At 36.9% G+C, this 24,319-nt stretch overlaps 1 protein-coding gene across 3 annotated transcripts in view; it reads right to left on the reverse strand.

Moving 5' to 3' along the window:
- Positions 1 to 2,754: 2,754 nt before the first annotated feature.
- Positions 2,755 to 24,319, reverse strand: part of ELOVL7 (ELOVL fatty acid elongase 7) — a 74,350-nt gene continuing 52,785 nt past the window's right edge. For 2 of the 3 annotated variants that reach the window (XM_027041347.2, XM_027041336.2), the window contains exons 3-8: positions 21,474 to 21,664; positions 17,845 to 17,925; positions 16,927 to 16,983; positions 14,529 to 14,634; positions 7,266 to 7,402; positions 2,755 to 5,441 (exon numbers count right to left, since the gene is read on the reverse strand). In XM_027041347.2, coding sequence (XP_026897148.1) covers positions 5,232 to 5,441; positions 7,266 to 7,402; positions 14,529 to 14,634; positions 16,927 to 16,983; positions 17,845 to 17,925; positions 21,474 to 21,664 — 782 coding nt within the window. In that variant the 3' untranslated portion in view covers positions 2,755 to 5,231. The remainder of the gene's footprint in view (positions 5,442 to 7,265; positions 7,403 to 14,528; positions 14,635 to 16,926; positions 16,984 to 17,844; positions 17,926 to 21,473; positions 21,665 to 24,319) is intronic. The other variant, XM_053223255.1, reaches the window with a different exon arrangement.

Consider the following 24,319-nt stretch of genomic DNA (forward strand, 5'->3'; position numbering starts at 1 on the left):
ACAAGCCCAGATCTTGAGGCTTTTGAGGCTACTGCTCATTTGCTTTTCTCATTATTGTCATCTACTGTCTTCTTGGCCATATACTCACATTCAGAGCACTTTATCATATGGCTAGTTTTTCATTCCAAGACTCTTCATCATTCTGAGGCCTTTCAACATTCATGTAGTCAAACCATCCACCACCATATCTAACACTTCATCAGTCTGTTCAGTTCCAATAACCATCATACCCATTCTGTATCAGCCACTCACTTTCAGAGCTATACAGTACTACTCCACAGTTTGAAATGCTGACCACAGACTACAGCCCCCACTATGCCCATTCACCTCCTTCTTCCAGAGACATAGAATCTCTGACTTTAGATAGAGTCGCCTAAGATAAAGAGTATATTTCCCAGATTTCCTTCTGTTACATGTGACCCATGTGGCAATTCTGGCCAGTGATGTATCACTTTCGTTATAGGTCTTAGATGGAGAGAACATTCCTTCTCTTATCCTCTTCCTCCTTCATGCTGGCTGAAATGTATATTAATGGCTGGTTATATGTATATTAATGGATGGTTCCAACATCCATTTTGGATGAGGGGACTATGGGAAAGGAAGCCCATATGGCAGAACTGCAAGACAAAAATCTCCTGGGTCTCAGATATTATAATACAACTAATTCAACTTTAACTGCCTATCTCTGGAACCTTATATGAGAAAGCACATCTCTCTTGTTTAAGGAACTGTTATTTTTAGGTTTTCATCATTCCTAGTTAAACTTACAAATCCGTTCACTCCCTTATTCCATCAGCCTTTCTTGGCCATACAGCACGATGGTTAAGAGTTTTGAAATCAAAGAGAGTTGGTTTGACACCCAGCTCTACCACCCAATAATTTCCTGATCTTGGGCAATTTATGTAAATGGTATAAGCATCAATTTCCGTATGTGTAGCTACCTCACTGTATCTAACTTATAGGGATATTGTGAGGTTCTTATTGCATGATACATATAAGGAGTTTGGTAAGCACCACTGTCCCTTGACAGCCTCACTCTGCTCTCATAATACATCACTGTATCCATTCTTGCTGGCGTTCCCAACCTCCTCCCTTGTCCTGCTGCATCTTTCTTGCAATCCCTATCTTGGTCAATCCAAGTCTTCTCCATGCCTACATGATTATGGGCTAACACAATTATGCAAATTGGGACCACTACAAGTGTATGGTCTCCAGCAGGGCTCTCCTGGAGGCTGGGAAGAATTTGAAATCTGTATCTATCCCTAAGCACATCCATTCCCCACAGTTTATGCATTTTCACTCTTCACGTCATCCCTAGAATAAAGAAACATGATTATTCTGCTTCCTTAAAAGAAAAAAAAGGGGCTCCTGGGTGAAGTCAGCTGAGCATCTGAGTTCAGCTGAGGTCATGATCTCATGGTTCATGAGTTTGAGCCCATTGTCAGGCTTGCTTCAGATCCTCTGTCCCCCTCTCTCTCTTCCCCTGCCCAACTTGCTCTCTCTCTTAAAAATACACATTTTTTGAAAATTAAAAAAGAAAGAATTTTACCTCAATCCCTTTATCTCATCCCCTCCCCAATCATCACATACCTTACTCCACCTGAAGTAGAGAGAAATGTGACCTCTGTGCTCTTTTGAGCTAGGGACTCACTTTGCTTTCCTCCCCATTTAAGCCTGCTGAGTTAGTATTCTCTGTGCTTATGGTCTTATTTTTATCAATTACTACAAAGGGCTTTTAAATACATTGTTTCATTTAAGCCACACAATAATCCAGCAAGGAGAACTTGTACTATCGTTTTACAGATGAAGAAACAGAAGCTGAGAGAGGTTAACTGGCTTCTCCAAGGTCACTTGGCACCTAACATCCATGCCCCATGGCTTCAGTTTCAGACCGCTTTCCACACCACCACACAGCTTCCTTGGACCCTGCTACCCATCCTATCCATGGTCAGCCTAGATGAAACTCTCCCTTCAGAAGCTCTCTCACATCTGCCTTTCTTTCTGGTCACACATGCTGGCTATCCTCCCCTCACCCTTAATCAACCCATTTATCTCTCTCCTTAGCATCTAAAGCTGCCACTCCACCCCGCCCCACCAGATGACTCTTAAGGTACCACTCTGATTACACCTCACTTCCCTCAAAAAACGCTGAATGCTCTCATTTTCCTGGAGAATCAAGCCCAGATGTCACAGCCACGTGGGCCCCAAGCTCTGACCTCGTTTCCCTTCCTGGACTCATCTCTCTGTTTCACCTGCAAAAAATCCTCCTCTGCTTTGGTCTTTTAGCCATTCCCTACACTTTCCTTACCCGGGGCCATGCTTTGTTCTTGCTGTTTTTCTTTGTTTGTGTCAGGTTGATTTGTTACTTCTTTTTACTTATAATACCTTGCCCACTAACCCACCACCCATTTTGCAATCTGTACACCTTAAACACACAACCCAAGTTCTAATTCCTTCATGTAGCCTCCCCTGCTTTCTAAGTGAGCAACTTTCATTCACATGGCACCTAGCTGCCTGGTTACATAGTTTCCTCCATCAGTCTATAAGTTTCAGGAGGCTCCAACTATGTCAGAGGCATCTTTGTATCACTCTCATATCTAGCAGAGGCTCTGAATATAGCAAGTGGGCAACCAATGTGTAAAATGCTTTGGTTAAATGAATATTCAGGAATAAAACCATCTTCCCATGCAAACATATGCGTTTAAATTCCAAAATAAAAGACACACACACATGCACAAACTTTGACAAGATCCACAGAATTTTCCAGAGTCTTTAACAATTTAACAGAAATGAGAGATAACTGAGAAAATTTAAACTCATAGTTTTATAATTTAAGTACAATGTAGTCCACTTAATTAAGAATTCAACTCCATTTAGGCTGTAAATAGATATTTAAAATTATGTATTTGTATTGATTTATAATACAGACATAGGTTTTCAAGGATTCATAGAGCTTCATGTCATAAGCCAGATTTTGTAACTGGCCTCTTTATTTGTTAGGTAAGTAAATCCAAAGGCAATGAAGTCTTGAAAAGTGGATGAAACCCCAAAAGAAACTCTATGTGACCTACAGAGCACTTTAATAAAACATTGTCCATGCAAATCCTATATCCAGTGATACTCATTTTGACCTACTGATGTTTCCATGGAGGATACTTCTGCTAGCTGTGATTTCTCTTCATGTAACATCCCAGCTCTCCACTTCTATTCTCATAATTTAGAACCCAGTTCCATCACATGTTGCTGTTAGGTCTCTGGCAAGTCAAACATTTTAAAGACTATAGGCAGGTTAGGAGAGGTTGTACAATGCAGGATGGAAAGTATTATGAAAACCAAACTCTCCTGTTTCGTCTTGTATTTGTGCTTCCTTTTGGTCTTTTCCCTACTTGGGTCCTTGGGAATTGTGTGCATGTGTAATAGTACCTACTACATGGTCTCTTTTTAGCACAGGTTGGATATGAAGAGTCCAAACAGGAAAACACTGAAGGAATCCTGAGGCCCTCAGAGAAATAAATTATAGCTGCTCCTTTAGCTCTGCTTTCTGTCCTCTGTTCTTTATTTAAGAAAAATAAGTTATTTCCCCCATTTATCAGCTCTCATCTTATCAAATTATAAGCAAGTGAAATCAGTAAAGGTCATTTAAAGGCAAGTGTAAACCTGGCAAGTTTAAGAGAAGAGGCCATGGTATAGATTAGTGGCCTGGGGGGACAAACTGAACTACAGGAGCTTACAGTGAGGAAAAACTCAGGTTTGCTGTACAATGCTAGCACTGTGTTACACAACTGAGGCCCATCCCATAAGTACTAATTGTTTAAAGTCATACAGGCATAGGCAGTCCTTCAAATTCAACTATAAATATAACAAAAAAGAAAAAAATAGGGAGAAATTCAGAAATGTGCAAATATCATTGTTTCTGGGGCAAAACTCTATCGACCAGTAGTTTGGGTTTGCCACCAAGAAAAAGTAAGTACAAGAGAATTTTAGGAAGTAATATCCGTGAAGAAACAAAAGTAGGCAAAATGAATTTCAGGTCTTCATTATAGAGTTTATAGGTTTGAAAAAAAAGAAACCCAGGCTATTGAAGAATTCATACTTCTGGGAAACATTTTCCCATGCACTGTATCTATAACAACTATTAAACAAGTTCTCTTTCTCTGTTTATTAAGAAAGCCTCCAGAACCAAAAATTCCCGGGAGAACTTCTGTGCCACCATTTGCCTCGGGCTTCTTTACTAATGACTGCAACCCATCTCTGGAAACTGGGAATAACAGGTGGTCTAAAATCACTTATGATTAAGGGTACCTGCAGTGTGCCAATGATGTGAACGTTCACACATCTAACCAATACACATTTAACCAAGATGATCCTTTAAACCAGGACAACATGAGAAAGTGACATTACAATACAACAGAAAACCAATTTTTCCCATTGAACTACAGAATACTTTTCCAGAAGTATTTCACCTCTTTCCAGAAATATATAAAGTTAACTGCAAAACAGTAATAGCACAGTGTTCATCAAGCCACAGAACAAATCACCTTGTTTTCAAAATATTAACGTAAACTTAGTGTCAAGTGCATCAATGTACTAACCAAAATTACTGTTGCTTTTGAACAGTTGATACAACAAAAGTGCTGTGGGAAGTCCTATCAGCAAAACTGGTGGCAGCTTCAAAAGAGATCCATTAAAAATTGTTAGTGGTATGAAATAACGACTTATCAAAAATTCACTTCATGTTCACCAGTGTTAGCTCTTTAGAATGGGAGTTTAACTCCAGGGTATATATACTCTTCTGAATATAATCAACAAGCAACAAAGCCAGCGCCCACAGTTAGAGGTTTTCAGACCTGGCAGAAGGAATCTATTGTATGGCATAGATCTCTGTCCATGCTCAAAATATCTAACGATATTTCTCATCTATACCGGACTTCTTTGAAAAGTACTATACTGTTTCATATCCTCCTTTCACTATAACAAAATGTATTAAATAAAACCTTTAGATTAGATTTAAAAGCTGCTGAAAAACCGCCTGCTTTAGGCTCTAATTATCAGAGGTGTGTTATCTGGGAGCTTTGGGCTCTCAAATATCAGAAACCCCAATAACTTATCATAAAAATACAAGCTCTTGGTTTTGAAAAATATACAAAATGCACTTCACATGGAAATAGCTCTTGATTGTCAAGGGAAGTAAGATACCAGTCTCATTCATAGATTCGTGTTGTGTTTGCATTTCAGTGGTCTTTGTTTTTGCAGACTCCATTTTTCACAGTTTTGGGCAGCCTTTGACCTTTGGTGTAAGCACGGTACCAAAAATGGAGAAAGAGCAGCAGAAAGATGCACCCATAACTCATAATGATGTACAGAAAGACTGGAAACTGGTACTTGCAATCCTCCATGAAAAAGAACTGGCCTATGTGGATAGTGACAATAATGAACTGGGCCTAAGAGATGAAAGAATGAAAAATATTATTCAGATATGAAGTCACAATGGAGCAATTATCTAATGCATTCTTTGGCTGCTTACGTTTAAACACTCTCCAACCACATCTAGCGTACTGCTGGGTAGGGAATTTTATCTTTAAATCTATCTGCCCTCCATGGATGTGAGAGTGGGTAGGACAGTGTCAGAATCCAGACTGGAATTGGGAACCACTATGCAGTCCTGCCAAACTCTATAACTCGAGCGGGGCCCCATGTAAATGCCCTGGAGCTGTGAGGTGCAAGAGGCCTTTTGTACCCAGAGGAAGGACCATCAGAGCAGGTTTTCTTGGCACGTCTCTGACTTGAGTCCTCGACTGAGGAAATGCACAAGGAACCACTATCTTATGGTCTTACTATTTCTAAAATAATTTCAATTCAAATATTCTGTCTTGCTGTTAGACAAGGTATTTCAATTTTGGGGAACTACAAACATTCTAATTACAGCCCCAGCAATTTTGTAGGAGCCAAAGCATCTCTGAGTCCTTATATCTGCCACCTGTCATCCACAGTCATAGATAAAAATATATCCTGCCAATGGCAGGAGAAAATCTGTAAGGAGTGAAACATTACTGATCACCGTTCTAGTGACGCCCAAGGGCTCTTTGTCCCAGAACATTATACACAGTCTAAAGAGGAACACTTCCAGGCTAATGTTCAGATTTTTTGGATAGCTTTCTTCTCCTGATTAAAAGGCAACATGAGTTCTGAGGGAATTTTAGAAAAGTAAACATTTATCCATACAAATAAATAACAATTACCTATAAACTATCCAGTTGTAACCATCGTTAAGATTTTCACACAGTTTCTTTTATTATCATCATCAACTTTCCTTGCCTTATCTGAATGAACTTTTATGACATTCCTGTGCAGTAGCTATCCCTCTCATTTTTCAGACAAGAAGATGAAACCTTAGGAAGCTTAAGTGACACCCTCAACATTCGATGTAGGTGTGTTTGTGTATAACCAACATGTTTGAAATAGTAATAAACAAATGTCTATTCTTTTTTCTATATGAATAGTTTGCCCCATTGTTAAACATTTTTTACAACATTTAAGAGTAATGTTAAGTGCAAAAAGCCCAATATAAAGTTGTATATGCAGTATAATGCAAATCACACAAGTGTACATATGTAAGTATAGAAAAGACAAGCTATTTAGATGTTTTAATTTCTCTGCAATGAGCATATATTACTTTACAGTCAGAAAAAAATTCTTAAAAAGAAAACAATTGTGAATAATTTTCTTGATTTCATAATATCCCAAAGTAAGAATTAAAATAATTTATTTCACTATTTCCTTATACTTGGTTATTTAGAGTGTCATCAACTTTGTCAGTATATTTATTATACCATCACTCTACATCTTTAATGCTCTCAAAGTTACATTCCCTCCCTCAAAGTCATTTAGATCTAGAATATGGAATTTCTAACTTCTAATTTAATATTATGCCTACTGTGGTTCAAATAACTTTGAGATTATCTTGATTATAACTATATTTATTTAATATAAAAGCAGAAATAGTATAAAGATGGCATAAAGATACACATTATGGTTCAACTGAGCTTCTCGGCTACCAGATACACTTCATTTGCAACACAGTTCTTGACGAAAGTTTAAACTACAGGAAAAGGATAAGGACGGGATGCAATATAGGAGCCAGACACACTATATCCCTATTGTTTTGTAACTTTTGTTCTTTATTTAGTTAGTATCCTGGTTCATAGGGAAGAGGAATGACTGCAATTTAGTTTTGTATCTGATTTTAAAGAAAATTAATTACTCACAAGCTGTAATGATGTCAAATATTTTTTCCACCACAAATACTTCTGGAAGGCTGGTCCCAATGCAGATAGCCCATAGTATGAATACATAACTACATGTACAGCTGTATTTAGAAAGGCATGGAAAGTTCCCAAACCACCTGGAAAATAAAATTATTATAAAATGGGGGCACTGTTCCTTAAAATGAGACTCATTTTGTCTAAATTGAGATTTTTAGAATAAATATTTCTTTAATTTTAGTAGAAAGAAATGCATCCAAAACATAAATCTTGTTAAACAGCTACTAAATTAGAGGGAACTGGATAATACATTCATTCAGTAAAATACAAGATGCAAAACTTTAAAAATAAATTAGCATGTCTATTGTTATATCTTAACCTTAAGATGGTCTTATAATTTGGATATACTTTAACAAATTAAGTTGTGTTACTTTTTTAACGTGGCATATGCTAAATAATAGTAATCAACTTCATTTTTTTAGTGAGGGTTGGCATATGTACACAAATACATTAATCTTAAGTGTATAATTTGATGATTTTTCTACATAGGTATACACCCCACATAACCATCACCAAAGTCTAGATAGACTATTTCCAACATCACATACATTCCTATGTCCCCCTTCCAAGAATATACCCCTCCCAAAGTAACCTTTATGCTAAAACTATAGTTCTGCCTTTTATTAAACTTCATATAAATAGAATTATACAACAGATTTTGAGACTACTTTCTTTTTTTTAATGTTTATTTATTTTTGAGAGAGACAGAGACAGAATGCGAGTGGGTTAGGGGCAGAGAGAGAGGGAGACATGGAATCCTAAGCAGACTCCAAGTTCCGAGCTGTCAGCACAGAGCCTGACACGGGGGCTCAAACTCACAAGCCATGAGATCATGACCTGAGCCGAAGTCGGACGTTTAACCGACCGAGCCACCCAGGTGCCCCAAGCCTACTTTCTTTCAATCAACATAATGTTTTTAAGAACTTATCCATGTTGCTATGTATATTAGTAGTTTGCTTTCTTACTTCTGTGCAGTATTATAGTATTACACTGTATGAATTCATCACAATCCATTCTCCTGTGCTACAAAACTTTGGCAGTAAAACCACTGGCTTTCATCAGTAGGCTAAGCTAGGTTTGCCTTAGTTATTTAAAAATAATTGTTTTTCCAAAATAAACATTTATTAATTGTTAAGTCATCTTTGATTACCGCTTCCATTTGATTATTATCAATTGTGCCTTCTTATCTTGGTTTTCTTCTTCTAACCACTATATCTCCTACTGGTCCTATTCAAGTTAGAGTTGAAGCAAAAAATCCTTGGAGAACAGAAGCAAAGATCATTTCAATTGTCTTTAGCTGGACCTGTAGTAGTGGAAGGGGTAACAAGGTGATGAGCTGATAGTAGGGGCAAAAAATGAAAAAAACACTCTTCCCTGGCATCTTTCCTAAGACGGACCATCTAGAAGAAGCTGCATTCTTTATGTATAGCCTGATTCAGCTTAGTGATGCTGATCTGAGATTTAAATTTTTCTCGAAAATATTCCACTTTCTTTATTCCATTACTCTTTTTTTTTTTTTTTAGTTTGTTTTCGAGAGAAACAGAGACAGCATGAATGGGGGAGGGGCGGAAAGAGAGAGAGAGAGATAGAGAATCCCAAGCAGGTTCTGCACTGATAGTGCAGAGCCTCACGTGGGGCTTGAACCAACAAACTGTGAGATGATGACCTGAGCCAAAACCAAGAGTCAGACACTTAATCAACTGAGCCATTTATGTGCCCCTATTCCAGTATTCTTTAATTCCAGAAATAAAACAAAACCTCACAAATGTGGAACAATTACATTAGAAAAAGGACCAAATTCATAAGCATTATGTATTCCAGAAATTTTAAAGCAAAACAAAAATTGTTGCATAGTAGAAACTAATCACTTAATAATCACTCATAATCACAGAAATTTTAGATACTTCTGGATACTACCACTGCTAAAGTATTCCTTTAACCTTTTTTAAATAAAATAAATATTTTTGAGTAATTTAAATACTTCCCCCATGCCTCATTTCTGCTATACTATGCTTCATAAACTTTCCTTTACTAGAGTAAATAAAATTTCAGCCAATTCTTTAATTATCATAAATTTCAAGTCAGAAGAAACTGAATTAATGCAGCTTATCAACAACCTCCCACCTTTTATTATTTACATTTAGGTTAGTCTTTTTTCCCAAAATAATCTTGAATAAATAAATTGTAGTGGTGTGAAAACACCTTTTCTGAGGCGATTTAAAAATATAATAGTTGTCTATTTCTGATAGGTTAGGAGTCAAGCTGCTTAACAGGCATATGCCAAATACTTCTCAATTCCATTTGTGTCTCCTGATTATACAAACACACAGGAAACCTATTTCACCTCTGATTAACAATCTACATCAGAGCCTTTCTCATTAAGACACCTCTCCCATTTTTTGTTAGAAGACTATTTTCCAATCAGAATCTTTCACCATTTAAATGTCCTAAAATGAGGATCCCATGGACAGGAATTTAATAAAGCACTAACGTAATTAACAGTGTTTAGTAAGGGTTACTCATCAAAATCAGCCATCAAAATTAACTTATTTTCTTGGAAGGCTTTCCTAATAAAGTATTTTCTAAGCTTGCTTTCTTCTTTACAACAATAGTTTTGAAAAGCTAACATCTCAGAATGAATTACAATTAGTGCCATCACATTTTATTCCTTTGGATTAGAAAAATAAAGGAATCACCTGGGTAATTATCACAGCTCTCCATATCTCTGGAAGGGAATATGTGCATAATGAATATAAAAACCTGCCAGAGAAACGTTTTATCATATTCCAAAGAAAAGTTGGATTGCTGTTATGCCAGAGAAGTGTACAACAGGCAAACAGGAAATTAAATACTAGATAGAGATCAGCTGTGCTCAAGTTTTTGCAATAACAGTTTAAACTGAACAGTTTCATTCTAGGAATGAAAGTCAATGCCAAACCACATTTCTGGAAGTATCTCAGCTCTTATCACTGTACTTGTCACTAAGTAGATATAGGTGTACAAGTGTTTACTAAATTCCACATGCAAGACTGAATGGAAATGCCAACTTAGGGAACGTATAAGAGAGAAGAAAGTATTTGCATTTTGTAAAGCAGAAGGGGGATTAAGGTGTGGACAACGAACCCACTACAAAGTGTTCAATGTCCATAAAGAGGGTAACATTGAAAAACAGGAATTTCTTTTTTAAAATTTCATTATCAAAAGCAATACTTGTTTAGAAATGGAAGCCTATCAATGGACTCAAAGATACACTTTTTAAAAAAATCTGTGATTTGTTATTTATTTTTTTAACATTGATTCATTTTTTTGAGAGACAGAGAGAGAGCACAAGCAGGAGAGGGGCAGAGAGAGGGGGAGACACAGAATCCAAAGCAGGCTCTAGGCTCTGAGCTGTCAGCACAGAGCCCGATGCAGGGCTTGAACTCATGAAATGTGAGATCATGACTTGAGCCAAAGTCGGACGCTTAACGGACTTAGCCACCCAGGCTCCCCTTCAAAGATACACTTTAGAAAAGGGCTCACCCAAAAAACTGCTAGAACTAATATACGAATTCAGCAAAGTAGCAGGATATAAGACCAATGTACAGAAATCTATGACATTTCTATACACAAATAATGTAGCAGAAGGAGAAATCAAGGAATCGATCTCAATTACAATAGCACCAAAACCATAAAATAACTAGAAATAAACTTAACTAAAGAGGTAAAAGATCTATACGTTGAAAACTACAGAAAGCTTATGAAAGAAATTGTAGAAGACACAAAGAACTGAAAAACATTCCACGCTCATGGATTGGAAGAACAAATATTGTTAAAATGTCGATACTACTCAAAGCAATCTACGTAGTCAATGCCATCCCTATCAAAAAAAACCCAACATTCTTCACAGAGCTAGAACAAACAATTCCAAAATTTGGATGGAACAAGAAAAGTCCCAAATAGCCAAAGTAATACTAAAAAAAAGAAAACTAAAGCTGGAGGCATCGTATTTCTGGACTTCAAGCTATATTACAAAGCTGTAATCATCAAGATGGTATGTAATGGCACAAAAACAGAAACAGAGATCAAAGGAACAGAACAGAGAAGCCAGAAATGGACCTACAAATGTATGGCTGACTAATCTTTGACAATGCAGGTAAGAATATCCAACGGAAAAAAGACAGTCTCTTCAGCAAATGGTAGTGGGAAAACTGGACGGCGACATGCAGAAGAATGAATCTGAAACCCTTTTCTTACACCATACACAAAAATAAACTCAAAATGGATAAAAGACCTAAATGTACGACACAAAACCATCAAAATCCCAGAGGAGAAAACCTCTTTGACCTTGGCTGCAGCAACTTCTTACTAGATATGTCTCCAGAGGCAAGGGAAACAAAAGCAAAAATGAACTATTGGGACCTCATCAAGATAAAAAGCTTCTGTACAGCGAAGGAAACAATCAACAAAAGTAAAAGGCAACAGACAGAATGGGAGAAGATATTTGCAAATGACATATCAGATAAAGGGTTAGTATCCAAAATCTATAAAGAATTTATCAAACTCAAATAATCCAGTGAAGAAATGTGCAAAAGACACGAACACACACTTTTTGAAAGAAGATATCCAGATGGCTAACAGACAGGCGCAAAGATGTTCCACATCACTCATCATCAGGGAAATACAAATCAAAACCACAATGAGATACCACCTGAAACCTGTCAGCATGGCTAAAATTAACAACTCAGGAAACAACAGATGTTGGCAAGGATGTGGAGAAAGGGGAACACTTACACTGCTGGTGGGAATGCAAACTGGTGCAGCCACTCTGAAAAACAGTATGGAGGTTGCTCAAAAAATTAAATATAAAACTACCCTATAACCCAGCAATTGTACTACTAGAGGTATTTATCCAAAGGATAAAAAAATGCTAATTCGAAGGGGCACATGCACCCCAATGTTTATAGCAGCACTATCAACAACAGCCCAATTATGGAAAGAGCCCAAATATCCACCAACTAATGAATGGGTAAAGATGTGGTGTGTGTGTGTGTGTGTGTGTGTGTGTGTGTGTGTGTGTGTATATAAACACACCAAAATATTATTTGGCAATCAAAAAGAATGAAATCTTGCCACTTTTAACAACATAGATGGAACTAGAATGTATTATCCTAAAGCGAAATAAGTTAGTCAGAGAGAGATAAATATCATATGATTTCACTCATATGTGGAATTTAAGAAACAAAACAGATGAACATAAGAGAAGGGAAGGAAAAATAAGATAAAAAGAGAGAGGGAGGTAAACCATAAGAGACTCTTAAATACAGAGAACAAACTGAGGATTGCTGGACGGGTGCTGAGTGGGGAGATAGGATAAATGGGTGATGGACATTAAGGAGGACACTTGTTGGGATGAGCCTGGATGTTCTATGTAGGTGATGAATCGCCCAGGTCTACTCCTGAAATCAGTATTACACTATATGTTAACTAACTTGGATTTAAATAAATTTTTTTAAAAATTCAAAAAAAATCACTCTAGATAATCTAGGAAAAAAACTGCTCAACTCTGTTCTTCAAATAAAGTCCATTTTCTCCATTATAAGACCAATAGATATTCAATTTAGAAAAAACAGAGAAGGATAAAGGTGGAGAGAGAAACCACTTTTTGTGCACTATTTCTAAATCACTGTATTTTGAGGTACTTCCTCCCAATCTTTTTTAAATTTATATTTATTTTTCAGTGTTGTGATGTAACATTCTAGTCTCAGAGAAGAAATCTGCATAAATAAATTATAAGGGTGTGAAAGAACTTTTGCTAGCATACTTTAAAATAAAATAAATACCTATTTCTGATAATTTTGGAGTCAAACTGCTGAAAAGAGAAGATGAGCTAAATGTCCCTTGATATCATTTGAATTTTGCAATTATATATACACAAGAATTCATAACCATTTTATTAATGGTATTTTTTAATTTTTGGCCAACACAAATGAAATGTCAATGAAAATCCTATTCAAAGAACTGATATGCATGTGAGAGAAAACAAAAACATATTAAGTTAAGTATAATAATGGAGACTAAGTAATATAGCTATCCTTGATTTATGAAATGGACACAGAAGAGACTATCTTATTATAATGAGTTACATTTTTACATACATTATAAGGAAAAACAGTGACTTTCACTTTTTAAAAATCTGTGACACATAAATGCCAGTTTGGGGCAAGGAAATACTTCACATATTGGAAAATCTGATGCCCAAAGGCCATAGTAGAGACAGCCTTCTGGCTTCTCTAGGTTCTGGTATCTCTTTCATGCCACTAGCTTATTCATACCCTCTCCTGTTACAAGATATGCAGATTTTTCCCTATGCCTACAGACTCTAAAACTCAAAGAAGAGTTCCTCAACTGTGGTTTCTCTTTTTAGTCATACAAAGTCAGAATGCATAATAGAGGTGAGCTATTTGCAGAAATTTTAATGTATTATCTAACTCGAAGACTTCTTAAATTTAATAAACTCACATAAATAAATCTCCCAACCAATTTTTGCTAATACGTGTATATCCTTGGGGGTATCATTTATTTAATACTTTACGAGAGGGTGAAATTAATCTGTTTTTTCTGATTCTAGATGTTCAGAAGCATAAAATGAAAACCAAACGAACAAGAATCTGTTTGCCAAGCTTTTGTTTTAAAGTACTTTTAACTTCAAAAAATATTAAAATAATATCCTTTAATATGGTGGGATGTTTAACAAAGTTTAGACAACCACAATTTGACACATCTTTACAGAATTGGTAGGGGATGAAATGTGAATGCAAAAAAGACTAGAACTTGAGATCAACATTCTAACTTCCTGGAAACAATTAGGAGTATTTATCTATATATCTATCAAATTAAAGCTTGTACCATTTTTTTTTGTTTTTATTTAGTTAATGACATTTAAAAGAACTATCTGGGGAAAGAGTAAAACCCAAACAAAACAACTAAAGGATATGAGTAGAAGACTATACCTAAAAGTCATGTGTATCTAAAGAGGGGAGGGTGGAGGAGGGATCTAGGTTAAAAGTTTATGTTTCAGGTAATAATGAAAGTCAGAAGTTTGACCAAATTAATTCTTTGATGTTTTGAGTTTCTTCTAAATCACATTTCAGGACAGAATTTGTGTTTACAATATACAAAAATGTAATCGCTCATTACACATGATCCCGAATCTCCCTTGGCTACCTGCAGCAAATTTGACTCCAAACCACCAGGTCCATGGCATGATGGTATGATGGAAGACATGCAGGAAAGTCACTTGGCTATTTTTCTTACGCAGAACAAAAAAGATCTGAAATAATTTTAAAAAAATCAAGTTCATATAAAATCATGCAATGATATATCTACTGTTACAAAAATATTGGCAAAGTACAAACTATTTCCCATCATCACTTGCACTGCCTTAGAGAATGCTCACAGAAGCAGCTGATTCTCCAAGGGGTAGCTCAAAAGCTCATTAGTATGAAGGAACTTTGGTATGATGCCTAGTCATGGGAGAATCAATAAAAAGGTGTTAAAGAAATTGAACGCAGATTTTAAAATCAAAAATGGAAAGTGAAGAACATGGCCAAAGAATATTGAAAGAATTATTATTGGCAGGAAAACATCCACGTGGATTTTGAAGTACATGGGAAAGCAGAGAGTCTCAATTCTTAAGACACATCCTACTAATTTAGATAAGGGATTAAGCAAACTGAAAGAGGACTTGCAACAAATCAAAAGTTAGCATATTATTAGTAGATAAAGATGAAAAGGGAAAAACTTGAGGGTTTTTATAGAAACAGGATGGAGAAAAAAAAAAGTAGCCTAGGAAAAATGAGAAGAGCAGCAAAGGCACCATCCAGATTGAATGCACCCGCGGTTTACAGAAACTCTACAAACAAAGAGGAGAAAAGGCAGGCAAAAGCAGGGGGAAATTTAAATTCGAGAGCAGAATTAAATGTTCAAAAAATACTGAAAATTCAGAATACCAGTATTGAGTCAGACTTCTAAATACAGACTAAACAGAGCAGCACAAAAAACGTATCCATAGTACTATTTGAAAAATGTGGTTCAGGGAAGAACACAGAGGCACCAACAGTTTTTTTGTGGAACATGGAACTGAGAACATGCAAAGCAGAAAAAATGAGGCCGAGAAGCATTTGCTTATTATGCACATGGAAGAAGGCAGCATGGTGCAACGGAAAAGCCCCAAACCAGCTATCTGGGACCCTGACCCCAGACAGTAGCAGCATTCCTCTGGGTAAATTACTTACCTTCCTGGCTTCAATTTACTTTCAGATTGAGGGCTCTGAACCAGATTAGTGGTTCTCAACCCTGGCTGTATATGCCAATGTCCAAGAAGCTTTTCAAAAACACCATGCCTGGTTTCTAACTATAGACCATCTGGCACCAAATCTCTGGAGGTAGGACCCAGGTTTTTGTTGTTGTTGTTTTTGTTGTTGTTGTTGTTGTTTTCTAATGCAGTTAATCCTCTTGCCTCAGCCTCATGAAGGCTGAGAACCACTGAACTACAGTAGAGGTCTCAAAGTGTGGACCCTAGGCCAACAGCAATAACATCACCTGAGTACTTAAAAGAAATGCAATTCTTGAGGCCAACATAGGACCTAGCAAATCAGAAACTCTAGGGGTGGGGTGTTTTTAACAAGCCCTCTGTGGCATCTGTGTTTTTAACAAGCCCTCTAGGCAATTCTAATGCATGCCCAAGTTTGAGAACTACTGTATGCTATGCTCACTAAAGTCCTTTCCAATTCCAACATTATGTGATTGTTCAGGTGAGAAGGTGAAGCATGTTGAGATTTGCTACAAGAAACATATTTGTATGTACTCTGAAGATAGAACACACTTGTCTGTCTTAGACAGACAGAACTGGTTCCAGATAACTAAGACCCACATATCCCAAAGATATGATAAATATCCAGCTTTCCTAAGCTACTCTGAAAACAGAAGTACACAGCATTCTCCTCTCATCATGTACCCTACTCCATGGCACTTGCTTCTCCCAGAGCCCAGTCATCCAAATTCAGAGCTGATCTTCAAAGGATCTCATGTGGGAAGAGAGAACACCTAGTAAGCATGAACTTCAGAACGGCATCTGGAGATAGTTTTGATATTACCAAAATTACTGATACCCCAGGGATGATATCCTAATTTATGTTTAAGAATTATGAAGCATTTATCCTCTTAAAGGAATATGGATGACAGAGTGCTTTGCTTTACACTGGCAGAACCCAAGGTAAAATGTTTTCTGCTCTTTGATTCCTGAGCTTGCTTCCCAAAACACCTGTCATCCATCTCCATAAAGATACACAGTTTTGCAATGTATATGACAGTTACGTGCTTATCCTAATCAGGCAGTAGATACATAAAAAAACCTTTTGGAGTTTGCAAAAGACCAGAAAAAAAAAAAAAAGCTTATCCTATCTATTCTCTAAAATTACTGATAATAAAAGGTAAGAGATAATAGGAGTTCTGCCTGAAGTACAGAGATAACCAAAGTTATCAGACAACAACTGAACTCTAGCAGTTTATTGCTTCCATTGAGACATCAAACATTTACCAAATGTGGTGACCACATACTCACAGTATCTAATAGCTCAATAAATTTGGAGAAGTAATAAAGCCAACAGGTGCGTACCATCTGCAGAAACACACAAAGATACAAATTTATCTTATTTTTATACAGAGGAAAATTTTATTTTTTTAATTTGGCAAAATACACATAACCAAATTTACCATCTTAACCATTTTTAAGTGTTCAGCTTGGTGGCAGTTAGCACATTCACTTTGTTGCTCAACCAATACCACCATCCATCCAGAGAATTCTTTTCATCTTGCAAAACTGAGACTCTGTACCTGTTAATAAGTAAGATCTCCCCTCCCACCCATGGGTCCAGAAAACTACCATTTTACTTTCTGTCTCTGAATTGGACTACTCTAGGCACCACATGTAATAGAATCATACGGTATTTATCCTTTCATGCCTTGATTATTTCACTTAGCATAATGCCCTCAAGGCTCATCCATGTTATAGCATGTGTCAGAATTTCCATCTTTGCTAAGGCTGAATAATATCCCATTGTATGTACATGCCATGTTTTCTTTGTCCATTCATCTGTCCGTGGACGTGTTAATAATGCTGCTATGAACAGGGGAGTACAGATACCTGAGTCCCTGTGTTCAATTCTTTTAGGTATATACCCAGAAATGGAATTGCCAGATCATATGGGAATTATATTTTTACTTTTTTTGAGGAACCAGATATGAATTTGTTTTTAAGTCCAGGAAGTTAAAAAATAAAAGTACCAATTTTCATTAAACAGAAAACTACACACCTGATTTCATTTGATTCTTTCTGATAACTTTTAGTTTTCTCTCAATACATATAATCTGATAGATGAGTCATTTACTTCTTCTGAGTTCACATTAAGTGTTAAAAAATAGAATCTCAGAAGTTTTAACATTTAATTTGAGTTACAAGATATTCCAAAGAGAAACTTACCCTCAGTGCTAAAGGTGACTGTGAGTAGTCAACAATTTCACATCGAAATGAATAACCTGTACCCCAGCCAGACATCACAAACTGTAAGAGAACACATGCATATTAAAGAAGGAAGCATTTGCTCAACAGCTATAATAAAGGTAGTTTTGATTGTGCCTCCTCACCACATTCTCAGCTGAGCCAGCATTCAGGTCAGTGGGAAAGCCAGGCTAGAACAGTTAGAACTAGCAACTCAATTGATAGTCAAAGCAACAAGAATTTTCAAAATTGTACAGTCATCTATTATTTCTATCAACTGTGTTCATATTCAAGTGTCCATTTCTTAGGATGATTATTCTGATATGGTGGAGAATAAAACATTGGGAGTGTTTTGCCTCAACAGCAAATACTGGTAGGTATATGTCAGTATATGCACATGTGTGTACATCTATATATGCCCATTAGTATATTTGTGTACTCTGAAGGGAATAAGTGGGTCTGAAAACAGACCTTTCTGGTGATTTCCAGTCTTCTCAATTAGTCAATAAAATACATAGGCAAACCAAGATTCCTCACGGTACTCATAAGAGGGTTGCCATAACTGCATTTTCCTGTCCTTCACTAGTGGGTATAATGTGAAGGGGTACTCTGTGGGTCTTAAAATCAAGATCGATGAAACACAAGACTCAGAGATCAGTTCATCTTTGGATTCACATAACAAGTAAGAGAGGAAAATGTTATCAGTAAGAGTGCAATTTGGCATGCCTTAATTCCAGCACACCCACTAAGGAATCATAGACTAGTGGTGGGAAGAAAAAGCCTATTGTTGTTATCTGAACCTCAATTCAAAGATTTATATGGACATTCTTTTAGTATGATGGTGGGAAGTTCTTTTAAAACACTATCTGATTCAAATAAAAACTTTAATAAAATTTTAAAAAATGAAACAGTATCTGAAAATGAAAAGCTAAGGGCTCTAATTTTATTTTATTTTATTTTCTAGTATGTTTTTTTTAATATATGAAATTTATTGTCAAATTGGTTTCCATACAACACCCAGTGCTCATCCAAGGGCTCTAATTTTAAATTAATGCACATATAAATGGTTGGCTTAACTTAGTATCCTCACAATATGATCAGCTCATCTCTGACATCCTATTCTCTCAAGTGCCAGCATCTTCTTCTTCAGTATAATAAATGCCTTCTTTTTCAGTATAATGGTTACATCATTTTCTGCCATTAATGCACATTTTAAATTTCTACTTTTAGTTACTATTAAAGCTAAAATGAAAACTTTATCATAAATTAATTTTTAAAGGCAAAAGTTTATGAGGCATTAGCAGAATGATATTTTAATGGTGAAAAATAAAACGAAACAAAGGAGCTAAAACAACTGTTTAGATTGTGGTGTTCAAAATCAGACCATCCTTTTCTGATATCAACTCCGAGCTTAATTCATAAGATATTTAATCTCACTCTTAACTTGGTCAATTATGAAATCTTAAAAAAAGATTATCTTAAGATTCACAAAAGTATAAGACATATTTTAAGAGTGAGAAAAGTAACTTACAAAAACAAGTCAATAAGTTTTTCCTCAAGGGAACAATGGAATGTGGTGGAAAAACAGCTAATTTTGTTGTACAAAATCCTGATCTGTCAGTGAGTGTCATATTCTCTTCCATTCAGACTGTCTTCTAACTGATGCAAGTAAAACTGAAACTCCACTTACTTAATGGGGATGCTGGCTCTCCACCATATCCTACCCCAAATAAACACTGAGCTGGACAAGAGAAACCCTGTGACATGGGCTCCTGGGTGGTCTTCACCAGTGTCTCTCTATTAATGTCTGACTGGTGCCAAGTAATTAGCACATTCAAAACCATCACTACACGATAAGACACGTGGGATCCTTTAGTCTGGTGTACTTCCCTTTCACCTTGTTTACGTTTTCCCTAACATCCCTAGCGGAGGTGTTTCCTCTGTAGACCTAATGCAATTGTGCTACACCCAGTAAACCATGTGTTCGGTGTTCTGGAGATGACATCCTGACCAGCTGTCAAAAGTCTTTGTTTAAAGACAGAGTGAAGCCTAATGCCTTCCTGATATTAAGATTAAGAACATTTTAACAGTCTACAAAACTTCTGACATATATGTCTATATTTCAGGCAATTAAGAAGAACGAGTGATAATGTTCATTTGGCAGGTAATAAACCCCAAAATTGGCACGTAAGTAACTCTAGTATGAGTGATTAATGGGAGATAGAAACTGCCAAATTCAGATATTTTCAAAACTTCTTTTACATTGCAATTGCTAAAACAGGGAACCAAACTTACTGGCTATAATTTAATTACTTCCTGAGAAATGTATTTGGGGATATCACATTGAATGGCACAATCAGACACAGAGCATAAAGGTACCTGAGAAACAATCTGGTTTAATCCTGACTCGATAAAACAGGAGAACTAAGGCCCGGAGAGGTTAAGTAACTTGCTCAAAATGAGGCAGCTGGTTAGTAGCATAACTGGTACTAACTGGTCCCTGGTCTCCTGGCTACTAGGTGACTCTCTTATAGGCTCTACAGGTTATTTCCTATCTCTCATAACCTGGTTAGACCACCTCTATTACTCTTTCCCTTTCAGTTATTCATGATCCGGAAGGGACAGTAAGGTAGCTTGTAGTTAATTTTGGTAATAAAGTAGAAGAAATAGAAGGTAGCAAGGTAAGTCCAGACTGCAGGGAGGCCGGTAATGAGGCTCCAGCAGATTTAAGGTGACTCAATCAGGTGGATTCACAGCAGGAATCAGGTAGGAGGGATGCATGTGCAGAGGTCATGGTGTCAAGAGGGGCCAGAGGGGTCATGGTGGGCCCTAGAGAGTTCCAGTTCTGTGGAAGCATAGGCTATGCTGCAAAGAAGTAACTAAGGAGTAGAGGATGAGGGAGACCGCCAGTATTAGAAAAGAAGCAAGGAAATCACAGAAAAGCAGGTAAGTGAGGCTGGGTGAAGGTTGTTAATAGCAGAGTGGGTGAGAGAGAAACCTTGAGTCTACTCTTGGGTCCTGGAAGATCCTCATCTCTCTTATTAACAAAGTAACAATTAAGGGACAGACTCCCTCAGGTACTGCTTTGTAGGAGTCTAAATTCCCTGTCCCTACAAGGCCCATCTAAATCAAACCTAAACAGTCTACCATCTTACAGCTCATCAGAGCTTCCTACCATGGTGATGATAACTCATTACAGAGTCAGGATGAGCTCCTGATGTCAGACAGACCTGGATTCAAATATTGGTCCTCCACTAATACTACAGTAGCTATGCTACTTTGAGTAAGTTACTTAATTTCTCCATGTATGAGTTTCTTGAAAACTAACACGTATGGATTCATTCAATCATCTATTAAGACTAAGTATGTGCAAGTCCCCAAACTTAATGTTAATTTTTCTCACTACTTGTGAGGTAGAGTATATTGAGATCCTCTATACCCAGTCTATACGTAACAATTTTTTTTGGCAAATACCTGCTCTAGTGAGCTAAATTTCTAAAATTCCTTAAATCTCAAAGAGTCATCACTATAATTATAACAAGACATATAATGATAGAAAAACAGGAAGACTCAGGCAAAATTCTCCCATTAGGAATACTGGAGACACTTGCCTCATAACACATATACATAGAAAACAGCACTATGGAAAAATTGTACGTTATCATCGCTTTCTTGAGTTCAAAGGGTTTTCGATTCTCCATGAGCTTTGGTCCTAGAGAAGTGACAAAATAGACATAGAATCCCAGGATGATGGTTTGTGGCAGAGGTGAGGACATGAGGAGCCAGTCTTCAACTCTTGGATCTAAAAACAAAATGTAAGTGCACATTCATTGAGCCAAGAAGTAACTGAAAGCAACCAGCATTTCTTAAACAAGCACCTAGATCCTAATGTTGACAGCAGACTATTTGGTCAATGATCACTACTGTCTTTGGAGGCCTAAGAGTAAGGGCTAGGAGTAGGGCTCCTACTGAAGAGTGAAAAGAGTAGGGCTGTTACCACCACAGGCCTCAAAGGGCAAAGGGAGGCAGGTAGTGGTTACCAGAACCCAGGAGTCAAATGGACAAGCCCTCCAGGAGAGGAGCTGTGACCTTCAGTGGAGGGAATGGGCCAGCATAAGGCAACTATGGAAGTAACTGGGGAATTAACATCTCAATACCACTCTCCTCTCTCTCTCTTTCTAGTTTCCTGGGGTTCTCCATTGGTTGAAACCAACCAGAACCAGATGGTAGGAGAGTAAGCCTGTGGATATAGTCTACTGTGTTCCTCATGGTCCAGCACAGGATACAGAGTAGATCTGGGGAACAGAGGACATGCAGCAAAGTTCCACCATCCATCTATAACCACTAGCAACATTTTAGAGTTTCTCCACCCAGATATTCTTTTATATATAAAAATATGTTTGTGTTTGCTGTTTCTTGACTTTCTTCTTTCCCCCAAGGAAACTGGGACATTTCCATATATTCCGTATCACAAAATCAGAGAACTGAAAGGGACCTTAGCGTTATCTACTTAAAGTGTGGGTCTAGGTGTCCAAAATACGCTAACTAACCTGACATTTGTGGGGGGGGGAACTATATTGGCCTCATAACCATGTAAAGAGAAATTCACCTGGTCACTGCTCATTCTAGACCAGGAGAATTAGATCAGTTAAAAATTGCAACTTGAGGGGCACCTGGGTGTCTCAATCAGTTAGGCATCAGACTCCTGACTTTGGCTCAGGTCATAATCTCACAGTTTCTAAGATCGAGCCCCACACTGGGCTCTATGCTGACAGCATGGAGCCTGCCTGGGATTCTCTCTCTCCCTCTCTCTTTGCCCTTCTTCCATTCATGTGCTCTCTCTCTCAAAATAAATAAACATTTTTTTAAAACACTGCAACTGAAGATAACATGTGCTTTGGAGATGAAAAGTTCAGCACAGGGAATATAGTTAATAATGCTGTAATGGTGACACATGGTAACCACTCTTATCATGGTGAGTGTAGAGTAATGTAAAGAACTGCTGAATTAATATCCTGTATATCTAAAACTAATATAACAGTGTATGTCAATTATACTTCAATAATGAAATTTTTTAAAAGCATTTGAGAAAAAAAAAATATATGCCAAATCAACAGTGGACTTGCAAAAATAACAGGTATTCCTGAACAGGAGAAAAACAGAAAAACATTCAAATAGATCATAAAATATTTTTCTGAAAAAATGAAAATCAAAACTAATCTTTATGTCAAAATACTTACCATGTATCAGGAAGTAAATACTAATGAATAAACAAATACAGATGTATGTACAGTTCTTGTATTGTAAGGATAAACAAAATTTCTATAAGTATGATGAAAGAAGCAACAAATCTTAAAATGAAAAAATGTCAGACTTGTCCCACAAGTTTCTTAACACCAATTTACCACAAAAAAAAAGATCAATATATATATAGACTGATAGAAAAATTGATATAATCTAAGCATTCTTAATATATTTAAAATGTTCAAGTAGAAAAGGAAAAAAACATTAAAGTCAAACTTGTTATTATTATTTCTAATATGAGCTATTATTACAGGATAAATAATTTGAGTAATTATTTTAATGCCTCAAGTATAAAAAGTAACCAAACTAGCAGTTAAAAATACCTTAAAAGGGGCACCTGGGTGGCTCAGTCCGTTGACCGTCTGACTTCAGCTCAGGTCATGATCTAACACGGCTTGTGAGTTCGAGCCCCACATCGGGCTCTGTGCTGACAGCTCAGAGCCTGGAGCCTGCTTCAGAATCTGTGTGTGTGTGTGTGTCTTTCTGCCCCTCCCCTGCTGATACTCTGTCTCTCTTTCTCAAAAATAAATAAACATTTAAAAAGGATACTCTTATGAGATAATTGGGAAAATATAAATACTGGTTGAATTCTTGATGATGATGATGTTTTATTTCAATGTAATTATAATATTATGGCTATATTTTGATGTCTGAAAATATTTTTATTTTTTTAATATTTTCTAAAGTTTATTTATTTATTTTGAGAGAGAGAGGGAGGGATGGGGCAGAAATACAGAGGGAAAGAGAGAATCCCAAGCAGGCACCACACTGTCCACACACAGCCAGATGTAGGGCTGGATCTCACCAACCAGGAGATCATGACTTAAGGTGAAATCAAGAGCTGGACACTTAACCAACTGAGCCACACAGGCACCCCTGAAAATATTTTTTTATTTATTAAAAAAAAAATTTTTTTTAATGTTAATTTATTTTTGAGGTGGGGAAGGGCAGAGAGAGAGAAGGGGAGACACAGAATCCGAAGCAGGCTCCAGGCTCTGAGCTTTCAGCACAGAGCCTGACATGGGGCTTGGACTCATGAACTGTGAGATCATGACCTGAGCCAAAACCAATAGTCAGGCACTTAACCAACTGAGCCACGCAGGCACCCCTAGAACATTTCTATGGAGACCTCCAAAGGCACCTGGATATTTGG

This window comes from Acinonyx jubatus, chromosome A1 (assembly GCF_027475565.1).
Source record: "Acinonyx jubatus isolate Ajub_Pintada_27869175 chromosome A1, VMU_Ajub_asm_v1.0, whole genome shotgun sequence".
NCBI classification, from domain to species: domain Eukaryota; kingdom Metazoa; phylum Chordata; class Mammalia; order Carnivora; family Felidae; genus Acinonyx; species Acinonyx jubatus.